Genomic DNA, 23275 nt, shown 5'->3' on the forward strand with positions numbered 1-23275 from the left:
CTCTTGTGCCCCCAAAGAGATTTTAATTGTCAAAGCTGTTCAGAAGAAAACCTCCTTTGCTTGTGGAAGCTGCAGGGCTATGAGGGGTTAACAGACTCAGCTAGTGTCCCAGCTCCCCTCTATGTGTGACAGGAAGCTGGGAGGTCAGCAGCAGTGTGAGAGAGACAAGTGTGCAGAGAGGAGAGAAGAGAAAGCCCTGTGAAATACAGCATCAGTGTGGAGCTGCACAACCCAGTGTCAGAGAGTAAAGGAGTGTAAGAGGAAGGTGAAGAGGGCTGCTGTCCCAAGTGTGAGAAGAAACAGGAAGACAGAGAGAGAGAGAGAGAGAGAGAGAGCACACTGGAGCACCCAGCCAGCAGAGGAACCAGCAACACCCAAGGTACTGATTCAGTCTCCCTGTGGCAGCATCTGCAGTGCACCCTTGTAATACCCAGGAGGGTCATCCCATATCATCTGTTTACAACCCACATACAGAGAGGGGTTGTTGCTTCAAGCCACAGCATTAGCTGCTTGTCAAGAATAGGGGAACCCCTAGAGCCAGAGTGGGGACAGCACCTATGAGACTCTCACTGTAAAAGCCAGCCATGTACTGAGGATATGTCTGCAGCCTGTTTTGCAGCTACCAACAGGAGGTTGCCCCAAGGTAATCTGCCTGCCCATGTGTTCAGAGGACTGTTTTACATTAGTGTGCACACTATTATAGGGACTGTATACATGTGAGGACCTGTCGACGAGGGACCATTGTTTTGAACAGTGACTGGTTATCCATGACAGAGTATATTGTTTATTGCTAATAATTTGCATTAAGTTCTGTGAAGTGTTGAAATTGATTGCCGATTTAGAGAGTGAAGATAGATAGAAATAAGAAGCATCACCTGGCGGATGTCAGTTAGAACTGCCATAGACTATTTGAGGTTAGCATACTGAGTGATTGTTGTTTTATTTGATGCTTTATGGTGAATTTTATTATGCTGAGTATTTCTTATTGTTATTTGCTATTGAAACTTTACAGCGACCAATGAGTGTGTTTTTAGTAAAATAAATTACTGTCGCTGCTAACTGTTAGTGGTATTGCTTTTGTGGGTCTCCTTGGGTTGTGCCATTCCCTGCCACAAATTCTTCCAGAGAAGAGGTCCGAAGCTGCCGAAGCCGTCAAGTCCAGAATCAGGTACGCCATCTTGCACCACACTGTTACAGGGGCACTGTCACACTTGGCGTCTACGAACAGGATTGCACAAGACCCCTGTGAACGGCAAGATGTGGCGATCGCAGTACACAGAACCGCAGGAGATGCGAAGAACCGCCACTCCACCAGCCCAAGCCAATCAGAACGCGATTGGGGCCATCATCGGAGCGATGACCGAAATGACCAGGATGATCCGTGAGATGCGTCAGGAATGGGCAGAGGATGAAAAGGAAAGACAGCGACGTGAATGTGGCGGAAGGCGCAGACAGAAGCGGAATCCCCCATGGAGGTCAGGACAACTACCCACTGACCGAACCAATGTATGCCCACAGACCGTGAGAAGACACAGGACAGGAGGTCCACCGGCAGTGTTTCAGAACACGGCAAGAGCATCCGGTGTGATATCGTCGAGGGGTAGACCACGAGCCAGCCCAAGAAGAATTGCAGGTCGTGTCCTGTGGTTTGATGTACCACGCGGGTATGGCTTCATTAAACGCGCAGATACCGGCCGTAGCGTGTATGTGCACTATACCGCCATTCAGCATGCCGATCCCCAAAATAGCTTCCGGAGCCTGAGCAACGGTGAGGCTGTAGAATTCGAATTGACAAGCGGGAAGAAAGGCACCAAGGCCGCCAACGTGACCGGGCCAGATGGCACACCAGTGCAACGTAACAGACGCGCTCCAGAGCACTATCCACACCATCGAGAGCCTCCACCGTACTATCAGCAAGAGTACAGCCATGGTGGAAGTAGAGCCGAACCAAGGGAGATCAAGTGCGAGAATGAAAGGGTTAGCGTCAAACGCCCTCGACCAGGACAGATGCCCCGCCCACCAGAACCTGAGATCACAAGGACAAGCGAGAAACCGGTCATGTGGAGTGAGGCAGTTCACCAGAGGCAGCAAGCAGTGACTAGGCCTCAACTTCCAGAGCCGACGCGGGAGTATGTGCCTAGAATGGATGATGCCGGTTACCGAGCGGCGAACCTAGGGCCAAGAAATGTCAGAATGGCTGAACCGGAGAGAAACTCCAAAATTGTGGTCCATATGGCCATGACAGAGACCGTGGAGCCATCAGAAGTGGAACCAGCTATACCGTTGCCTGAACCCAAGGCCAAGATAGAAACAGCAGAGAGAGATGAGAAGGCCGAGACCTGTTTCATCAATGGGAAGCCTGTAAAGGACGGCGAGTACACGACCATCTCCGGGGAAGAATTTGCCTTCCAGATACAGCAGGCGATTCTGCGATCCAAGAGGCAAGATCGAGAGGCGAGACGTGCTTAAGTGCCGGTCGTATGCCGTGAGAGTGGGCGCCATCCATGGACGTCGATGAAGCACCTGGACCGCAGAGGGATGGGAGACCTGTGGCGGAGGGATGGTTGGCCCGGGGAGCCCACATTAGATATCAGGTAGTAGGAAGGTAGTGATACTTGTAGTTGTTAAGTAATGTATCATTGTTTGCAATTGTTTCATTTGCCGTTAGAATGTTTATTGACAGGACTTTGTCCGGGACTTATTGCCTCTGGTTAAGTTGCCTGCGGACAGGCAAATTTCCAGCAGGGAGGTGTGTGGCAGTCCACCACTGGTGTACTCTTGTGCCCCCAAAGAGATTTTAATTGTCAAAGCTGTTCAGAAGAAAACCTCCTTTGCTTGTGGAAGCTGCAGGGCTATGAGGGGTTAACAGACTCAGCTAGTGTCCCAGCTCCCCTCTACGTGTGACAGGAAGCTGGGAGGTCAGCAGCAGTGTGAGAGAGACAAGTGTGCAGAGAGGAGAGAAGAGAAAGCCCTGTGAAATACAGCATCAGTGTGGAGCTGCACAACCCAGTGTCAGAGAGTAAAGGAGTGTAAGAGGAAGGTGAAGAGGGCTGCTGTCCCAAGTGTGAGAAGAAACAGGAAGACAGAGAGAGAGAGAGAGAGAGAGAGAGAGCACACTGGAGCACCCAGCCAGCAGAGGAACCAGCAACACCCAAGGTACTGATTCAGTCTCCCTGTGGCAGCATCTGCAGTGCACCCTTGTAATACCCAGGAGGGTCATCCCATATCATCTGTTTACAACCCACATACAGAGAGGGGTTGTTGCTTCAAGCCACAGCATTAGCTGCTTGTCAAGAATAGGGGAACCCCTAGAGCCAGAGTGGGGACAGCACCTATGAGACTCTCACTGTAAAAGCCAGCCATGTACTGAGGATATGTCTGCAGCCTGTTTTGCAGCTACCAACAGGAGGTTGCCCCAAGGTAATCTGCCTGCCCATGTGTTCAGAGGACTGTTTTACATTAGTGTGCACACTATTATAGGGACTGTATACATGTGAGGACCTGTCGACGAGGGACCATTGTTTTGAACAGTGACTGGTTATCCATGACAGAGTATATTGTTTATTGCTAATAATTTGCATTAAGTTCTGTGAAGTGTTGAAATTGATTGCCGATTTAGAGAGTGAAGATAGATAGAAATAAGAAGCATCACCTGGCGGATGTCAGTTAGAACTGCCATAGACTATTTGAGGTTAGCATACTGAGTGATTGTTGTTTTATTTGATGCTTTATGGTGAATTTTATTATGCTGAGTATTTCTTATTGTTATTTGCTATTGAAACTTTACAGCGACCAATGAGTGTGTTTTTAGTAAAATAAATTACTGTCGCTGCTAACTGTTAGTGGTATTGCTTTTGTGGGTCTCCTTGGGTTGTGCCATTCCCTGCCACAAATTCTTCCAGAGAAGAGGTCCGAAGCTGCCGAAGCCGTCAAGTCCAGAATCAGGTACGCCATCTTGCACCACACTGTTACAGGGGCACTGTCACACTAGAACACAGCATTTCTGTACCAGCACACAGCCTCTCAGTACTAGAACACAGCATTTTTGTACCAGCACACAGCCTCTCAGTATCAGCACACAGGCTCTCTGTACCAGCACATGGCCTCTCAGTATCAGCACACAGCCTCTCAGTACCAGCACACAGCCTCTCAGTACCAGCCATAGGCGAATCTAGGGGGTGGTCCGGGGGTGCACAGGACCACCCATTAGCCCATTTTGTAGCTGAGGGATGGGGCTTTCCAACGAGCCCAGCTCCGTGTCTCTAGCCCCCTGGGAACCGGAGATACTGCCAGGCAAAGCTGGAACATTTTCCCTATTGTATAACATGGGACCCGCTAATTCCGACCCCCACCCAGTTCAACGGCTGCCAGTTCCCCCTTCGGCATCACTGAAGCTCGTTGTTGATTTCAGTCGAACCAAAATCGCTGGGCCTTCAATCTGATACCAGGCTGGGATCCATATGGGTTAATTGGTTCCAGGGATATTGTGGTTAAACTGTTTTTTTTTTTTTTTTTTTCATTTCTTAAATGTAATTTCATGACTGTTTATGTTCTTTGAGGGCAGATTTCTCTGAAACCAAACAGCCCAGTTTCACGGGACCAAAATCATTCGAAGCCAACTCAAAAGTTATTCAATATGATACTGGTCTCATGTAAATGGGTCAGTTGGTTCCGAAGATATAGCTGGTTGGTTAAAGGGGGGTAGGGAGAGGGGAGTGGTTGTCTCTCCCCCTCACACCAGAAAATGCAGGGACTAGGCTGGTGTATGAGGGGTCAGCCTGGGAATGTCCCTGCATGATCCTGGGTCCATATTCCCAGGTAAATCCCTGCATTTTCTGTTGTGAAAGGGGTATTATTTCAAACAGCCGTGACCTGCAGTGCTCTGAATACAGCCGGGCAGCCCCCTGCTCTCTGCCCAGCTGTCAATGACTGTCACCCCTGCAGCTTCCGCTCCAATTCTTCTCCCCGCTTTCACCTCAGCCCGCCCCCCCCCCCCTTTAATCATGTGGTGCCGGCGCCTGGCGTACTCCCCCGACGTCACGCACAACAACAGCGCGCACAATATTTCAAATGTCCACTCGGCTAGAGGGGACACCAGGAGGGGAGTGGGAGCTTGCTCTGCGCTGTGCTCTGCTCCTCTCCCCATAGAAGCAGCTGCACCACTCTCCATCTCTCCCTGCAGCAGCAGCAGCGAAGGCTCATATAAAAATTTACAGTAAGTGGCACTTTTGGGGGCATTGCTTAAGGGATGCTACAAGTGGCGGTATGTGGGGGCATTATGCATAATGTGTGGCTTAATATGTAAGGGGCATTACGGTGTGCAGCATCATGTGTAAGAGGCATTATTTGTGCAGCATCATGTGTAAGGGGCATTACGGTGTGCAGCATCATGTGTAAGCGGCATTATGTGTGCAGCATCATGTGTAATGGGTACTATGGTGCGCAGCATCATGTGTAATGGGTACTATGGTGCGCGGCATCATCTGTAATGGGTACTATGGTGTGCGGCATCATGTGTAATGGGTACTATGGTGTGCGGCATCATGTGTAATGGGTACTATGGTGCCATCAAGCAAGAACCCCCTAGCAATGAGCACGTAGGTAATCAGCACTTATGTGGCAAATATGTAATGGGCATTACGGTTTGTTATATAGTATGTAATGGGCATCATGATGTGTGGCACAATGTGTAAAGGGCATTATGGTGTGTGGCCTTATGTGTAATTGGCATTACGGCGTGTGGCTTTGTGTGTAATGGGTATTACGGAGTTTGCTAAAATGTGTAATGGGTATTACTGTGTATGGTCTAAAGTGTAATACCACACCCCTTTTTGTGATGCCACGCCTCCTTCCCATGAGGCCACGCCCCCTTTTTGCGGCGCGGCTGCGCCGCGCAAAGGTCTCCCTACTGTTATGTCTAGATCTGGGACCACCCATTACCATAATTCTAGATTCGCCTATGGTACCAGCACACAGCCTCTCAGTACCAGCACACAGCATTTCTGTACCAGCACACAGCCTCTCAGTATCAGCACACAAGCTCTCAGTATCAGCACACAGGCTCTCTGTACCAGCACATGGCCTCTCAGTATCAGCACACAGGCTCTCAGTACCAGCACACGGCCTCTCAGTACCAGCACACAGCCTCTCAGTACCAGCACACAGCCTCTCAGTACTAGAACACAGCATTTCTGTACCAGCACACAGGCTCTCAGTATCAGCACACAGGCTCTCTGTACCAGCACATGGCCTCTCAGGGCCGGCGCCACCACTAGGCAAACCTAGGCATTTGCCTAGGGCGCCGGCCACTGGAGGGCGGAAAATGCCGCCCGGGTACCTGTCCTAGCTACGGCGCTGTCTATTTAAAGCTGGCGGCGGAGGCAGCGGGGGTCCCTACAGTCTATTAAAAATCACGAGCGCTATCCGCCGGGCTATGCGGAAGCGCTTCTAGTGTAAAAACTCTGGCAGCCAATCAGCGTGCTGCCAGTGTTTTCACACTAGAAGCGCTTCCGCATAGCCCGGCGGATAGCGCTCGTGGTTTTTAATAGACTGCAGGGACCCCCGCTGCCTCCGCCGCCAGCTTTAAATAGACAGCGCCGAACGCCAGGTACCACCCCCCACCCCCCCCCCCCCCCACCGCGCCGAACGCCAGGTACCACCCCCCACCCCCCCACCCCCCCCCCCCCCCACCCCCCCGGCACCGGGGCGCCCCCAGCCCGACTCGCCTGGGGCGCTCCGGTGCCTTGCACCGGCCCTGTGGCCTCTCAGTATCAGCACACGGCCTCTCAGGTCTAGAACACTGCATTTCTGTACCAGCACACAAGGCCTCTCTGTACCAGCACACGGCCTCTCAGTACTAGAGCACAGCATTTCTGTACCAGCACACAAGGCTTCTCTGTACCAGCACAAGGCCTCTCTGTACCAACACACGGCCTCTCAGTACCAGCACACGGCCTCTCAGTACCAGCACACGGCCTCTCAGTACCAGCACACAGCATTTCTGTACCAGCACACAGCCTCTCAGTATCAGCACACAGGCTCTCTGTACCAGCACATGGCCTCTCAGTATCAGCACACAGGCTCTCAGTACCAGCACACGGCCTCTCAGTACCAGCACACAGCCACTCCTGATATACAGCGTGCCTATATTCTATATATAATTGCAGCTGTATATGCATAACAATGTTCTGCTATAGTGTTTTCCAGCCAAACACTGTAAAATTACCTCTTACCTTTACACACAGGCTCGCTCTCATTCCAGTGAGGGTCTGTGGGGTCCACACACTCTATGACTGGAGGTCCCTGTTCCAGCATGTACCCCGCGTTACAGGAGAACGAGACCAGTGTCCCCGGAGAGAACAGAGGGTCCGTTGTGCTGAAATTTCCATGTGCCAAGAAAGGTTCATAACAGCGGGTCTCTGAGAACACTGAAAACACATATAGAGGTGAGTGAGAGAGATGACCTGACCAGGAGAGGGCGCTAGCATGCAGATCACAATGCCCACATAGACATATCCACGCCATTCCCTGTGTATTACATTATAACGTACGGCTAGCCTGCTATCAGCAATTGCTCATCATTCCCTTCATATCTGTTTGGAAGCACGTATACAATTTTGCAGCAATGGGGCTCTGTTTCCAGGCTTTAAGCCTACTGAGCATGTGCAGGTCTCCAGAAACATGGCGCCTCCCATTTCCTGGAGACTAAGTTCACTATTGCACACACGAATAAAGCGCCCTGCGTGGGACTCCAGAGAGGTTAAGCGGATTGCCCCTTATATAGCTCGATGGGTCCATAAATCTATAGATATATCATCCCCCAACTGTGCTACTCTGCCGCCGCAATATGTCTGTGAACAACATCATACATCATACATATTGGCCCAGCCATATAGAGGCCATTCAACTGAACGGACAATATATTGGCCAGTGTGTACCCAGTATATCAACCTCGGTTTTAGGTACATGCATGCTTGGACACAGGTGACTGAACCAGTACCTCAATTTGATTTACCAACTGTAAATACCTGGATTGTTAGTACTCATTGTTACCCATTGGAACATGAAGGCCGAGGCCGGTGATGTGGGAGAATGGTGGATCCATTGCCCACTGGACAGATACAAAGGGGGAATGAAGTGTAATAGGTGCGGAGGGTATTTCGGGTCACAGCTGCATACAGAGGATGTTCCTGGTTCACTGCCTCGATGGTCGCATTGTGCAAAGCATGATGTACAAACCCCAACTGTAAATGACAGGGCCAGGCCCTTCGCAGCTTGGAGGGAGGGACAGGGCGGCGATGGGTCATGGGATCACTGGGTGTTGCCATAGGAGTGTGGGCGGGACAAAGTCTGTCGGGGGCAGGCGGCCATGACAACATGACATCAGCCGCCTGCAATGTCTTTGTCCTAGTGCCCACAAATAAAAGTCAGTGTCCACTGACTTAGAATTGCGAAGGCCGGAGAAAGCATTCGATGGTTGGCCACCATCGATTGATTTCTGCTGCTGGGGGCACATGTGTCAGTATACGTGGGCAGTATACGATGCAGAGTCCCGTGTGATGGGCAGTATACAATGCAGAGTCCTGTGTGACGGGCAGTATACGATGCAGAGTCCCGTGTGACGGGCATTATACAATGCAGAGTCCCGTGTGATGGGCAGTATACGATGCAGAGTCCCGTGTGATGGGCAGTATACAATGCAGAGTCCCGTGTGATGGGCAGTATACGATGCAGAGTCCCGTGTGATGGGCAGTATACGATGCAGAGTCCCGTGTGACGGGCATTATACAATGCAGAGTCCCGTGTGATGGGCAGTATACAAAGCAGAGTCCCGTGTGACGGGCAGTATACGATGCAGAGTCCTGTGTGACGGGCAGTATACGATGCAGAGTCCCGTGTGATGGGCAGTATACGATGCAGAGTCCCGTGTGATGGACAGTATACAATGCAGAGTCCCGTGTGACGGGCAGTATACGATGCAGAGTCCTGTGTGACGGGCAGTATACAATGCAGAGTCCGTGTGATAGGCAGTATACGATGCAGAGTCCCGTGTGATGGGCAGTATACAAAGCAGAGTCCCGTGTGATGGGCAGTATACAATGCAGAGTCCTGTGTGACGGGCAGTATACAATGCAGAGTCCGTGTGATGGGCAGTATACGATGCAGAGTCCCGTGTGATGGGCAGTATACAATGCAGAGTCCCGTGTGATGGGCAGTATACGATGCAGAGTCCCGTGTGATGGGCAGTATACGATGCAGAGTCCCGTGTGACGGGCATTATACAATGCAGAGTCCCGTGTGATGGGCAGTATACAAAGCAGAGTCCCGTGTGACGGGCAGTATACGATGCAGAGTCCTGTGTGACGGGCAGTATACGATGCAGAGTCCCGTGTGATGGGCAGTATACGATGCAGAGTCCCGTGTGATGGACAGTATACAATGCAGAGTCCCGTGTGACGGGCAGTATACGATGCAGAGTCCTGTGTGACGGGCAGTATACAATGCAGAGTCCGTGTGATAGGCAGTATACGATGCAGAGTCCCGTGTGATGGCCAGTATACAATGCAGAGTCCCGTGTGATGGGCAGTATACAATGCAGAGTCCCGTGTGAAGGGCATTATACAATGCAGAGTCCCGTATGACGGGCATTATACAATGCAGAGTCCTGTGTGACGGGCAGTATACGATGCAGAGTCCTGTGTGACGGACAGTATACAATGCAGAGTCCTGTGTGACGGACAGTATACAATGCAGAGTCCGTGTGATGGGCAGTATACGATGCAGAGTCCCGTGTGATGGGCAGTATACGAGGCAGAGTCCCGTGTGACGGGCAGTATACAATGCAGAGTCCCGTGTGACGGGCATTATACAATGCAGAGTCCCGTGTGACGGGCAGTATACGATGCAGAGTCCCGTGTGATGGACAATATATGATGCAGAGTCCCGTGTGATGGGCAGTATACAATGCAGAGTCCCGTGTGATGGGCAGTATACGATGCAGAGTCCCGTGTGATGGGCAGTATACAATGCAGAGTCCCGTGTGATGGGCAGTATACGATGCAGAGTCCCGTGTGATGGGTAGTATACAATGCAGAGTCCCGTGTGATGGGCAGTATACAATGCAGAGTCCCATATGATGAGCAGTATACAATGCAGAGTCCCGTGTGATGGGCAGTATACAGTGCAGAGTCCAGTGTGACAGCCAGTATACAGTACAGAGTCCTGTGTGATGGGCAGCATACAATGCAGAGTCCAGTGTGATGGGCAGTATACGATGCAGAGTCCCGTGTGATGGACAATATATGATGCAGAGTCCCGTGTGATGGGCAGTATACAATGCAGAGTCCAGTGTGATGGGCAGTATACGATGCAGAGTCCCGTGTGATGGACAGTATATGATGCAGAGTCCCCTGTGATGGGCAGTATACAATGCAGAGTCCCGTGTGACGGGCAGTATACAATGCAGAGTCCCGTGTGACGGGCAGTATATAATGCAGAGTCCCGTGTGACGGGCAGTATATAATGCAGAGTCCCGTGTGACTGGCAGTAAACAATGCAGAGTCCCGTGTGACGGGCAGTTTACAATGCAGAGTCCCGTGTGACGGGCAGTATACAATGCAGAGTCGCGTGTGACGGGCAGTATATAATGCAGAGTCGCGTGTGATGGGCAGTATACAATGCAGAGTCGCGTGTGATGGGCAGTATACAATGCAGAGTCGCGTGTGATGGGCAGTATATAATGCAGAGTCCCCTGTGATGGGCAGTATATAATGCAGAGTCCCCTGTGATGTGCAGTATACAATGCAGAGTCGCGTGTGATGGGCAGTATACAATGCAGAGTCCCGTGTTATGTGCAGTGTACAATGCAGAGTCCCGTGTGATGGGCAGTATACAATGCAGAGTCCCGTGTTATGTGCAGTGTACAATGCAGAGTCCCGTGTGATGGGCAGTATACAATGCAGAGTCGCGTGTGATGGGCAGTGTACGATGCAGTCCCGTGTGATGGGCAGTATACAATGCAGAGTCGCGTGTGATGGGCAGTGTACGATGCAGAGTCCCATGTGATGGGCAGTGTACAATGCAGAGTCCCGTGTGATGGACAGTATATGATGCAGAGTCCCCTGTGATGGGCAATTTACGATGCAGAGTCCTGTGTGATGGGCAGTATACAATGCAGAGTCCCGTGTGATGGCCATTCTACAATGCAGAACCCTATGGACACAATATACAATGGAGAGTCCTGTGTGATGGGAGTATACAATGCAGAGTCCCATATGATGAGCAGTATACAATGCAGAGTCCCGTGTGATGGGCAGTATACAATGCAGAGTCCCGTGTGATGGGCAGCATACAATGCAGAGTCACGTGTGATGGGCAGTATACAATGCAGAGTCCCGTGTGATGGACAGTATACAATGGAGAGTCCCGTGTGATGGACAGTATACAATGCAAAGTCCCGTGTGATGGGCAGTATACAATGCAGAGTCCCGTTTGATGGGCAGTATATAATGCAGAGTCCCGTTTGATGGGCAGTATATAATGCAGAGTCCCGTGTGATGGGCAGTATACGATGCAGAGTCCCGTGTGATGGGCAGTGTATGATGCAGAGTCCTGTGTTATGTGCAGTGTACAATGCAGAGTCCCGTATGATGGGCAGTATACAATGCAGAGTCATGTGTGATGGGCAGCATACAATGCAGAGTCACGTGTGATGGGCAGTATACAACGCAGAGTCCCGTGTGATGGACAGTATACAATGCAGAGTCCCGTGTGATGGACAGTATACAATGCAGAGTCCCGTGTGATGGGCAGCATACAATGCAGAGTCCCGTGTGATGGGCAGTATACAATGCAGAGTCCCGTGTGATGGGCAGTATACAATGCAGAGTCCCGTGTGATGGGCAGTATACGATGCAGAGTCCCGTGTGATGGGTAGTATACAATGCAGAGTCCCGTGTGATGGGCAGTATACAATGCAGAGTCACGTGTGATGGGCAGTATACAATGCAGAGTCCCGTGTGATGGGCAGTATACAATTCAGAGTCCTGTGTGATGGGCAGTATACAATTCAGAGTCCCGTGTGATGGGCAGTATACAATGCAGAGTCCCGTGTGATGGCCAGTATACGATGCAGAGTCCCGTGTGATGGGCAGTATACGATGCAGAGTCCCGTTTGATGGGCAGTATACGATGCAGAGTCCCGTGTGATGGGCAGTATACAATGCAGAGTCCCGTGTGATGGGTAGTTTACAATGCAGAGTCCCGTGTGATGGAAGTCCAGGAACAGAGCATTCTGTCCCTCCTGGAGAGGGTCACGTTGGGAGGTATGACCTTGATATACATGAAACATGCACACATATACAAGCTATTACCTGTAACCTGATACATTGTTTGACATATATAGCATTGGTAACAACTAGAACCCGTTTCTTAGTTACACAGATGTAGTCATGGTGACAGCTAGACCCTGTTACTAGTTACACAGACGTAGACATGGTGAAAGCTAGAACCCTGTTACTATTTACACAGATGTTTCCATGGTGACAGCTAGAACCTGTTACATAGGGGTTTATTCTAGTTCACTCTTTCTGACAAAATCCTTCTTAGATGGACAAAACCATGTGCACTGCAGGTGGGGCAGATGTAACATGTGCAGAGAGAATTAGATTTGGGTGAGTTATTTTGTTTCTGTGCAGGGAAAATACTGACTGCATGATTTTACACTTCAATATAGATCTCACTTTGAAGAAAAACGCCACCCAAATCTAATTCTCTCTGCACAAGTTACATCTGCCCCACCTGCAGTGCACAAGGGCCCTTATTCTGGTTGGTGCGGTCGAGCCGCATATGCGGCTCCGACCGCACCAGACGAATCCCCGCCCACCATACGGTTCGCCACGGCCGTCCGTACACGGACGGCTGGCGAACCGCACGAAAATGGTGGAGGCGTACGCCTCCACCATGCTGGGAGCTGCCCCCTGCATTCGATGGTCGACGACCATCGAAGGCAGGACCGCACGCCGCGGCAGCTCCCGCAAGCTGAGACCACACGGACAATCGTCCGTGTGGTAGCTTGTATGGGGGCTGAAAGCTGACATCCGGCGACGTCAGCTTTCCGCCCCCATGAGTGGCGTCATGCCCTCATTACCATGCGTACGCCCCGCGTTTGCATGGGAACGCCCATGAAACGCGGGGCGTACACATAGGGAAATGAGGGGATGAAGCCCCTCACGCCCCTATACGCCCCCTTTGCGGCGTCTAAATTTTTAACACGGAGAATTCCCCTGCACATGCGCAGAGTGACCTCTGCGCATGTGCAGAGAGAAAACATCGGCGGTACGGCCGCACGCGGGCCGTACCGAGCCGATTAGAATAAGGGCCATGGTTTTGTCCATCTAAGAAGGATTTTGTCAGAAAGAATGGACTAGAATAACCCCCATAGTTACACAGATTTGATTAAGGTGACAACTAGACCCTGTTATATAGTAACAGACGTAGCCATGGTGACAGCTAGCATCTGATACTATTTACAAAGACATTACAATGGTGACAGCTAGAACCTGTTACTAGTTGCACAGGCGTAGCCATGGTGACAGCTAGACCCTGTTACATAGTTACACAGACATAGCCATGGCGACAACTAGACGCTGTTACATAGTTACACAGGCGTAGCTATGGTGACAGCTAGAACCTGGTACATATTCGCACAGATGTAACCATGGTGACAGCTAGAACTGGGAACATACAGTAGTTAGACAGACGTAGCCATGGTGACAGCTAGAACCTGTTACTAGTTACACAGATGTAGCCATGGTGACAGCTAGATCCTGGTACATAGTTACACAGACGTAGCCATGGTGACAGCTAGATCCTGGTACATAGTTACACAGACGTAGCCATGGTGACAGCTAGAACCTGATACATAGTTACACAGACGTAGCCATGGGGACAGTTAGAACATGGTACATAGTTACACAGACGTAGCCATGGTGACAGTTAGAACATGGTACATAGTTACACAGACGTAGCCATGGTGACAGTTAGAACGTGGTACATAGTTACACAGATGTAGCCATGGTGACAGCTAGACCCTGTTACATAGTTGCACAGATGTTGCTATGGACCATGGTGAAAGCTAGACCCTGTTACATAGTTGCACAGATGTTGCTATGGACCATGGTGAAAGCTAGAACCTGTTTCATAGTTACACAGCCGTAGCCATGGTGACAGCTAGACCCTGTTATACTGTATAGTTACACAGATGTAGCCATCATGATAGCTAGACCGTTACAGAGTTACACAGACATAGCCATGGTGAAAGCTAGACCCTGTTACATAGTTACACAGACGTAGCCATGGTGACAGCTAGAACCTGTTATATAGTTACACAGAGGTAGCCATGGTGACAGCTAGAACCTGGTACATAGTTGCACCCACATATGTAACCATGGTGACAGCTAGAACTGGGTACATACATACATACAGTAGTTACACAGACGTAGCCATGATGACAGCTAGAACCTGTTACATAGTTACACAGACGTAGCCATGGTGACAGCTAGAACCTGTTACATAGTTACACAGACGTAGCCATGGTGAAAGCTAGAACCTGTTATATAGTTACACAGACGTAGCCATGATGACAGCTAGAACCTGTTACATAGTTACACAGACGTAGCCATGGTGAAAGCTAGACCCTGTTACATAGTTACACAGACGTAGCTATGGTGACAGCTAGAACCTGGTACATAGTTGCACCCACATATGTAACCATGGTGACAGCTAGAACTGGGTACATACATACATACAGTAGTTACACAGACGTAGCCATGATGACAGCTAGAACCTTCTACATAGTTACACAGACGTAGCCATGGTGACAGCTAGACCCTGTTACATAGTTACACAGACGTAGCCATGGTGACAGCTAGAACCTGGTACATAGGCCCTTATTCTGGTTGGTGCGGATATGTCCACGTGCGTTCGTTCCGCCGATGTTTTGTGTCTGCGCATGTGCAGAGGCATATCTGCGCATGTGCGAAAGGGACATACGTCCAAATTCCGCATGAATTGTTTACATTACGAACAGGGGGTGTAGAGGGGCGTGAAGGGCTGTTTGGACTCATTAACATATGCATACGCCCCGCGTTTCATGGGCGTTCCCATGAAAACGCTGGGCGTACGTATGGTAATGCGGCCGTGACGCACGTGTAGGGGGCAGACATATGACATTGCCGGATGTCAGCTGCCCGCCCAGATCCCTGCTTTTCCATGGAGAAATGCCCGAGTGGTCTGAGCTCGCGGGAGCTGCCTGACCACTCAGTCCTACATTCGATTGTATGCGACCATCGAATGATGGGGGAGGTTCCCAGAGATGGAGGAGGTGTATACATGAGAAATCCACTCGTGCTCCGTGCGGTCAGCGGCTTACCGCATTCGGACGGAGTGAGCGATCCATACGGAAGGCGGGGTTTAGGACCAGAATGAGGCCCATAGTTACACAGACGTAGCCATGGTGACAGCTAAACCCTGTTACTAGTTACACAGACGTAGCCATGGTGACAGCTAGACCCTGTTACTAGTTACTGATTATTTTTATGTTTAATCTGTTCTGGAGATTTATTTAACCATCTACAGGATTTAGTGAGGTTGGTATGCGTGAATATGCCTTTAATTAAGAGAGCTGACCGTCATATATCCTTAATGCCTTTAACCAATAGGCAATGTCAATGTAATCTCAATTGATTTTTGAGATGAGGATTATAATCATTGGTCAGCATAACTAAAAATTTCAAGGGGGTAGAAAAATAATAATTCATTTATATACACACATATCAACAATTATCATGGCATTATTTACATATATACAATTTTAATTTTTAATTTTAATTCCAGAAACTCCCCTAGCTATCATTTGGTGCAATTGATAATGTAGTTCCCTCTTTGATTTGAAATGGCAACAAATCCACTATGTGGCAGACCTGCTGCCACACATTGCAGCAAAGAATTTGTTATTTTTTTATTATTATTTTAAGCAAAGAGATTAGCAGGTTAATTGCCCTAGCTAAAATACAAGTTGCAATGTAGCAGTAGTAATTCACAACGTTAGATTAGAGGTGTTTTCTGATTGGATGCGCACTAACATAAAGATCTACAGCAGAGCAGCTGGAATACGCTGCCTGCGTGATCAAGCTCCGGCGAAACGCGTGTCATAGACCATCTGAGCGTCTCCCTGCACGAAATTTGAAAGTACCCACCAGCGGCTCCAGGAGACCTTACCATCTACAGGATTGGTAACGAGGGACCCCCTCCCTGTGTAGCATCATTGTGCCGGCCAGTCGGCTTGGCTCCAGACACGGGGCAGCGGTCCTTCAATTTATTTATTTATTTACTCATTCATATGTTTTTGGTATTTTCCCTTATGCGTAGCTTGGGTGCTTCTCCTTCCCGATCATTATAGTAGTGAAGTGGCAACAAATGTGACAACTTAACTAGCAATGCGGCTTCTCATTCTATATTTCTCTCTCCCCTTCCTGCGTGTGGAAGCATTATAGTTTTTTGCAGACATTCATGTGGGGCAGCGCATTTAAACATATATGTGGAGGATACTGAAGCGCTGTGTGTTTCAGCGCTTGGGGTAATCCAGCTATATAATTAAATCCTTTTATTATAATTAAAGCCTGAGGGCTAAATAAAAGCGCATCCATCTGACTATATCAGGGGTGCCTGTTTGAAATTGATCTGGTGTACACTGAGTCGTTCAGGTTCTCATTATATCCAAAAAACTGTACGGTGGTGTGTGTGTAAGTGAGCCACTGCAGTCAATTGTGAGGCATAGGCATACTGCTAATCAGTGTCTCACCAGCACTCCAAAATAGCAATTTACATCTCAGCTAGGGTCATTAACCTGCTAAACTCCTTGGTCATACAATACCAAAACTGCTATAATATGTGACAGCAGGTCTGCCACATAATTGATTTGCTAGACTTTGTGAATCCTACTCTGATTACATCGGGAGTGTGTGTTTGAATTTATTTTGTGGTCATTGAGTGTTTATTGCATCCCAAATTGTATGGGTGTGTGTGGGCCACTGAAGACAATTTGTGAGGCATAGGTGGATCATTAATTAGCATCCCACAAGCCCACCAGCACTCCAAAACAGCAACTTGTATTTTAGCTAGGGCAATTAACCTGCTAATCTCTTTGCTTAAAATAATAATAAAAAAATAACAAATTCTTTGCTGCAATGTGTGGCAGCAGGTCTGCCACATAGTGGATTTGTTGCCATTTCAAATCAAAGAGGGAACTACATTATCAATTGCACCAAATGATAGCTAGGGGAGTTTCTGGAATTAAAATTAAAAATTAAAATTGTATATATGTAAATAATGCCATGATAATTGTTGATATGTGTGTATATAAATGAATTATTATTTTTCTACCCCCTTGAAATTTTGAGTTATGCTGACCAATGATTATAATCCTCATCTCAAAAATCAATTGAGATTACATTGACATTGCCTATTGGTTAAAGGCATTAAGGATATATGACGGTCAGCTCTCCTAATTAAAGGTATATTCACGCATACCAACCTCACTAAATCCTGTAGATGGTTAAATAAATCGCCAGAACAGATTAAACATAAAAATAATCAGTAACTTTGGTTACTAATTCAAACACCCAGCAAATATATAAAAAATCACACTAAAAAAACTTTAAACTTTTAAAAAATATCTTTGAGCAACTTCTGTGATTGAGATATCAAGAGTGCACCCCACCCAAGTTTCTTTCTCTTTTTGTTTTTCCTGTTAAACTTATACCAAACTCGGGGGTGTACCACTAACCATTACACCAATCAGACAAAGGCTATTGCCATAAGTCTGGTTGTAATGATAATTCTAGAAGCCATTCTTTTATTGTAGTCAGTCATATCTTCAATCCACTATCTACACTTCTATTCCACTTGAATTATCTAACCCCACCTAGTGCAGACTTCCCTCAAACCTTTTTCTTTTAGCCTGTTCCTAGTTACACAGACGTAGCTATGGTGACAGCTAGAATCTGGTACATAGTTGCACCCACAGATGTAACCATGGTGACAGCTAGAACTGGGTACATACATACAGTAGTTAGATAGACGTAGCCATGATGACAGCTAGACCATGTTACTAGTTACACAGACGTAGCCATGGTGACAGCCAGAACCTGGAACATAGTAACACAGATGTAGCCATGGTGACAGCTAGAACCTGTTACATAGTTACACAGACGTAGCCATGGGGACAGCTAGACCCTGTTCCTAGTTACACAGACGTAGCTATGGTGACAGCTAGAACCTGGTACATAGTTGCACCCACAGATGTAACCATGGTGACAGCTAGAACTGGGTACATACATACAGTAGTTACATAGACGCATACCCTCCAACATGACCCATTCCATTCGGTACACAATGCTCTGTTTCTGGACGTCCCTGGTAATGTATGATTGTCATCACCTGTGTTGAAACACCCTTCTCTTCAATTACCTAGTTCCACACAGGTGCTGGCAATCATACATTACCAGGGACGTCCAGTAACAAAGCATTGTGTACCGAATGGAATGGGTCATGTTAAAGGGTATGCGTCTATGTAACTACTGTATGTATGTACCCAGTTCTAGCTGTCACCATGGTTACATCTGTGGGTGCAACTATGTACCAGGTTCTAGCTGTCCCCATGGATATGTCTGTGTAACTATGTAACAGGTTCTTGCTGTCACCATGGCTACATCTGTGTAACTATTAACATGGTCTAGCTGTCACCATGGCTATGTCTACATACCCTCCAACATGACCCATTCCATTCGGTACACAATGCTCTGTTACTGGACGTCCCTGGTAATGTATGATTGCCAGCACCTGTGTGGAACTAGGTAATTGAAGAGAAGGGTGTTTCAACACAGGTGATGACAATCATACATTACCAGGGACGTCCAGTAACAGAGCATTGTGTACCGAATGGAATGGGTCATGTTGGAGGGTATGTAGACATAGCCATGGTGACAGCTAGACCATGTTAATAGTTACACAGATGTAGCCATGGTGACAGCAAGAACCTGTTACATAGTTACACAGACATATCCATGGGGACAGCTAGAACCTGGTACATAGTTACACAGACATAGCCATGGTGACAGCTAGAACCTGGTACATAGTTACACAGATGTAGCCATGGGGACAGCTAGAACCTGTTACATAGTTACACAGATGTAGCCATGGTGACAGCTAGAACCTGGTACATAGTTACACAGACGTAGCCATAGTGACAGCTAGAACCTGTTACATAGTTACACAGACGTAGCCATGGTGACAGCTAGAACCTGTTACATAGTTACACAGACGTAGCCATGGTGACAGCTAGAACCTGTTACATAGTTACACAGACGTAGCCATGGTGACAGCTAGAACCTGGTACATAGTTACACAGACGTAGCCATGGTGACAGCTAGAACCTGTTCCTAGTTACACAGACGTAGCCATGGTGACAGCTAGAACCTGGTACATAGTTACACAGACGTAGCCATAGTGAAAGCTAGAACCTGTTACATAGTTACACAGACGTAGCCATGGGGACAGCTAGACCTTGTTACATAGTTACACAGACGTAGCCATGGTGACAGCTAGAACCTGGTACATAGTTACACAGACGTAGCCATGGGGACAGCTAGACCTTGTTACATAGTTACACAGACGTCGCCATGGTGACAGCTAGAACCTGGTACATAGTTACACAGACGTAGCCATGGTGACAGCTAGAACCTGTTACATAGTTACACAGGTGTAGCCATGGTGATAGCTAGACCCTGTTACTAGTTACACAGAAGTAGCCATGGTGACAGCTAGAACCTGTTCCTAGTTACACAGACGTAGCCATGGTGACAGCTAGAACCTGTTCCTAGTTACACAGACGTAGCCATGGTGACAGCTAGAACCTGTTCATAGTTACACAGACGTAGCCATGGTGACAGCTAGACTCTATAGTTACACAGACGTAGCCATGGTGACAGCTAGAACCTGTTCCTAGTTACACAGACGTAGCCATGGTGACAGCTAGAACCTGTTCCTAGTTACACAGACGTAGCCATGGTGACAGCTAGACCCTGTTACATAGTTACACAGACGTAGCCATGGTGACAGCTAGAACCTGTTACATAGTTACACAGATGTAGCCATGGGGACAGCTAGAACCTGTTCATAGTTACACAGACGTAGCCATGGTGACAGCTAGAACCTGTTACATAGTTACACAGATGTAGCCATGGTGACAGCTAGAACCTGGTACATAGTTACACAGACGTAGCCATAGTGAAAGCTAGAACCTGTTACATAGTTACACAGACGTAGCCATGGGGACAGCTAGACCTTGTTACATAGTTACACAGGCGTAGCCATGGTGACAGCTAGAACCTGGTACATAGTTACACAGACGTAGCCATGGGGACAGCTAGACCTTGTTACATAGTTACACAGACGTAGCCATGGTGACAGCTAGAACCTGGTACATAGTTACACAGACGTAGCCATGGTGACTGCTAGAACCTGTTACATAGTTACACAGGTGTAGCCATGGTGATAGCTAGACCCTGTTACTAGTTACACAGAAGTAGCCATGGTGACACCTAGAACCTGTTCCTAGTTACACAGACGTAGCCATGGTGACAGCTAGAACCTGTTCCTAGTTACACAGACGTAGCCATGGTGACAGCTAGAACCTGTTCATAGTTACACAGACGTAGCCATGGTGACAGCTAGACTCTGTTACATAGTTACACAGACGTAGCCATGGTGACAGCTAGAACCTGTTCCTAGTTACACAGACGTAGCCATGGTGACAGCTAGAACCTGTTCCTAGTTACACAGACGTAGCCATGGTGACAGCTAAACCCTGTTACATAGTTACACAGACGTAGCCATGGTGACAGCTAGAACCTGTTACATAGTTACACAGATGTAGCCATGGGGACAGCTAGAACCTGTTCCTAGTTACACAGACGTAGCCATGGTGAAAGCTAGACCCTTTTACATAGTTACACAGACGTAGCCATGGGGACAGCTAGAACCTGTTACTAGTTACACAGACGTAGCCATGGTGACAGCTAGACCCTGTTACTAGTTACACAGACGTAGCCATGGTGACAGCTAGACCCTGTTACTAGTTACACAGACGTAGCCATGGTGACAGCTAGACTCTGTTACATAGTTACACAGACGTAGCCATGGTGACAGCTAGAACCTGTTACTAGTTACACAGACGTAGCCATGGTGAGAGCTAGACCCTGTTCCTAGTTACACAGATGTAGCCAAGGTGACAGCTAGAACCTGTTACATAGTTACACAGATGTAGCCATGGGGACAGCTAGAACCTGTTACTAGTTACACAGATGTAGCCATGGGGACAGCTAGAACCTGTTACTAGTTACACAGACGTAGCCATGGTGACAGCTAGACGCTGTTACTAGTTACACAGATGTTGCCATGGGGACAGCTAGAACCTGTTCCTAGTTACACAGATGTAGCCATGGGGACAGCTAGAACCTGTTCCTAGTTACACAGACGTAGCTATGGTGACAGCTAGAACCTGGTACATAGTTGCACCCACAGATGTAACCATGGTGACAGCTAGAACTGGGTACATACATACAGTAGTTACACAGACGTAGCCATGGTGACAGCTAGAACCTGTTCCTAGTTACACAGACGTAGCCATGGTGACAGCTAGACCCTGTTCCTAGTTACACAGATGTAGCCATGGGGACAGCTAGAACCTGTTACATAGTTACACAGATGTAGCCATGGTGACAGCTACTACCTGGTACATAGTTACACAGACGTAAGCATGGTGACAGCTACTACCTGGTACATAGTTACACAGACGTAGCCATGGTGACAGCTACTTCCTGGTACATAGTTACACAGACGTAGCCATGGTGACAGCTACTACCTGGTACATAGTTACACAGACGTAGCCATGGTGACAGCTACTGCCTGGTACATAGTTACACAGACGTAGCCATGGTGACAGCTACTACCTGGTACATAGTTACACAGACGTAGCCATGGTGACAGCTACTACCTGGTACATAGTTACACAGACGTAGCCATGGTGACAGCTAGACCCTGTTACTAGTTACACAGATGTAACCATGGTGACAGCTAGAACTGGGTACATACATACAGTAGTTACATAGATGTAGCCATGGTGACAGCTAGACCATGTTACTAGTTACACAGACGTAGCCATGGTGACAGTTAGACCATGTTACTAGTTACACAGACGTAGCCATGGGGACAGCTAGAACCTGTTGCTAGTTACACAGATGTAACCATGGTGACAGCTAGAACTGGGTACATACATACAGTAGTTACATAGACGTAGCCATGGTGACAGCTAGACCATGTTACTAGTTACACAGACGTAGCCATGGGGACAGCTAGAACCTGGTACATATGATAGATATGTCACTGTAGACTATTTTTGCCATAATAAGACAAATTGGGGGCCAGCAGCAGAAAGCAAAGGTAAGACGATGGTAGCTACAGTAGTAAAATATCTTTTCTAAACGCATAATGAGGTGCACTATATTATGCGTTTATAAAATAAATTATAAAAAAAAAATAGTTTTTTAAGTCTCTTATAGTTAGACAGACGTAGCCATGGTGACAGCTAGAACCTGTTACATAGTTACACAGACGTAGCCATGGTGACAGCTAGAACCTGGTACATAGTTACACAGACGTAGCCATAGTGAAAGCTAGAACCTGTTACATAGTTACACAGACGTAGCCATGGGGACAGCTAGACCTTGTTACATAGTTACACAGACGTAGCCATGGTGACAGCTAGAACCTGGTACATAGTTACACAGACGTAGCCATGGGGACAGCTAGACCTTGTTACATAGTTACACAGACGTCGCCATGGTGACAGCTAGAACCTGGTACATAGTTACACAGACGTAGCCATGGTGACAGCTAGAACCTGTTACATAGTTACACAGGTGTAGCCATGGTGATAGCTAGACCCTGTTACTAGTTACACAGAAGTAGCCATGGTGACAGCTAGAACCTGTTCCTAGTTACACAGACGTAGCCATGGTGACAGCTAGAACCTGTTCCTAGTTACACAGACATAGCCATGGTGACAGCTAGAACCTGTTCATAGTTACACAGACGTAGCCATGGTGACAGCTAGACTCTGTTACATAGTTACACAGACGTAGCCATGGTGACAGCT

The 23275-nt window shown here is 48.1% G+C and overlaps 1 protein-coding gene across 4 annotated transcripts in view; it reads right to left on the minus strand.

Annotated features, from left to right (window-relative positions):
* SEZ6L2 (seizure related 6 homolog like 2) overlaps positions 1 to 23275 on the minus strand; it is an 87945-nt gene that overhangs the window by 18285 nt on the left and 46385 nt on the right. For all 4 annotated transcript variants that reach the window (XM_083152402.1, XM_083152401.1, XM_083152403.1 and 1 more), the window contains one exon: positions 7233 to 7427. In XM_083152402.1, the coding sequence (XP_083008528.1) occupies positions 7233 to 7427 (195 nt within the window). The remainder of the gene's footprint in view (positions 1 to 7232; positions 7428 to 23275) is intronic.

Source organism: Crinia signifera, chromosome 7, assembly GCF_055691185.1.
Source record: "Crinia signifera chromosome 7, ASM5569118v1, whole genome shotgun sequence".
NCBI lineage: Eukaryota > Metazoa > Chordata > Amphibia > Anura > Myobatrachidae > Crinia > Crinia signifera.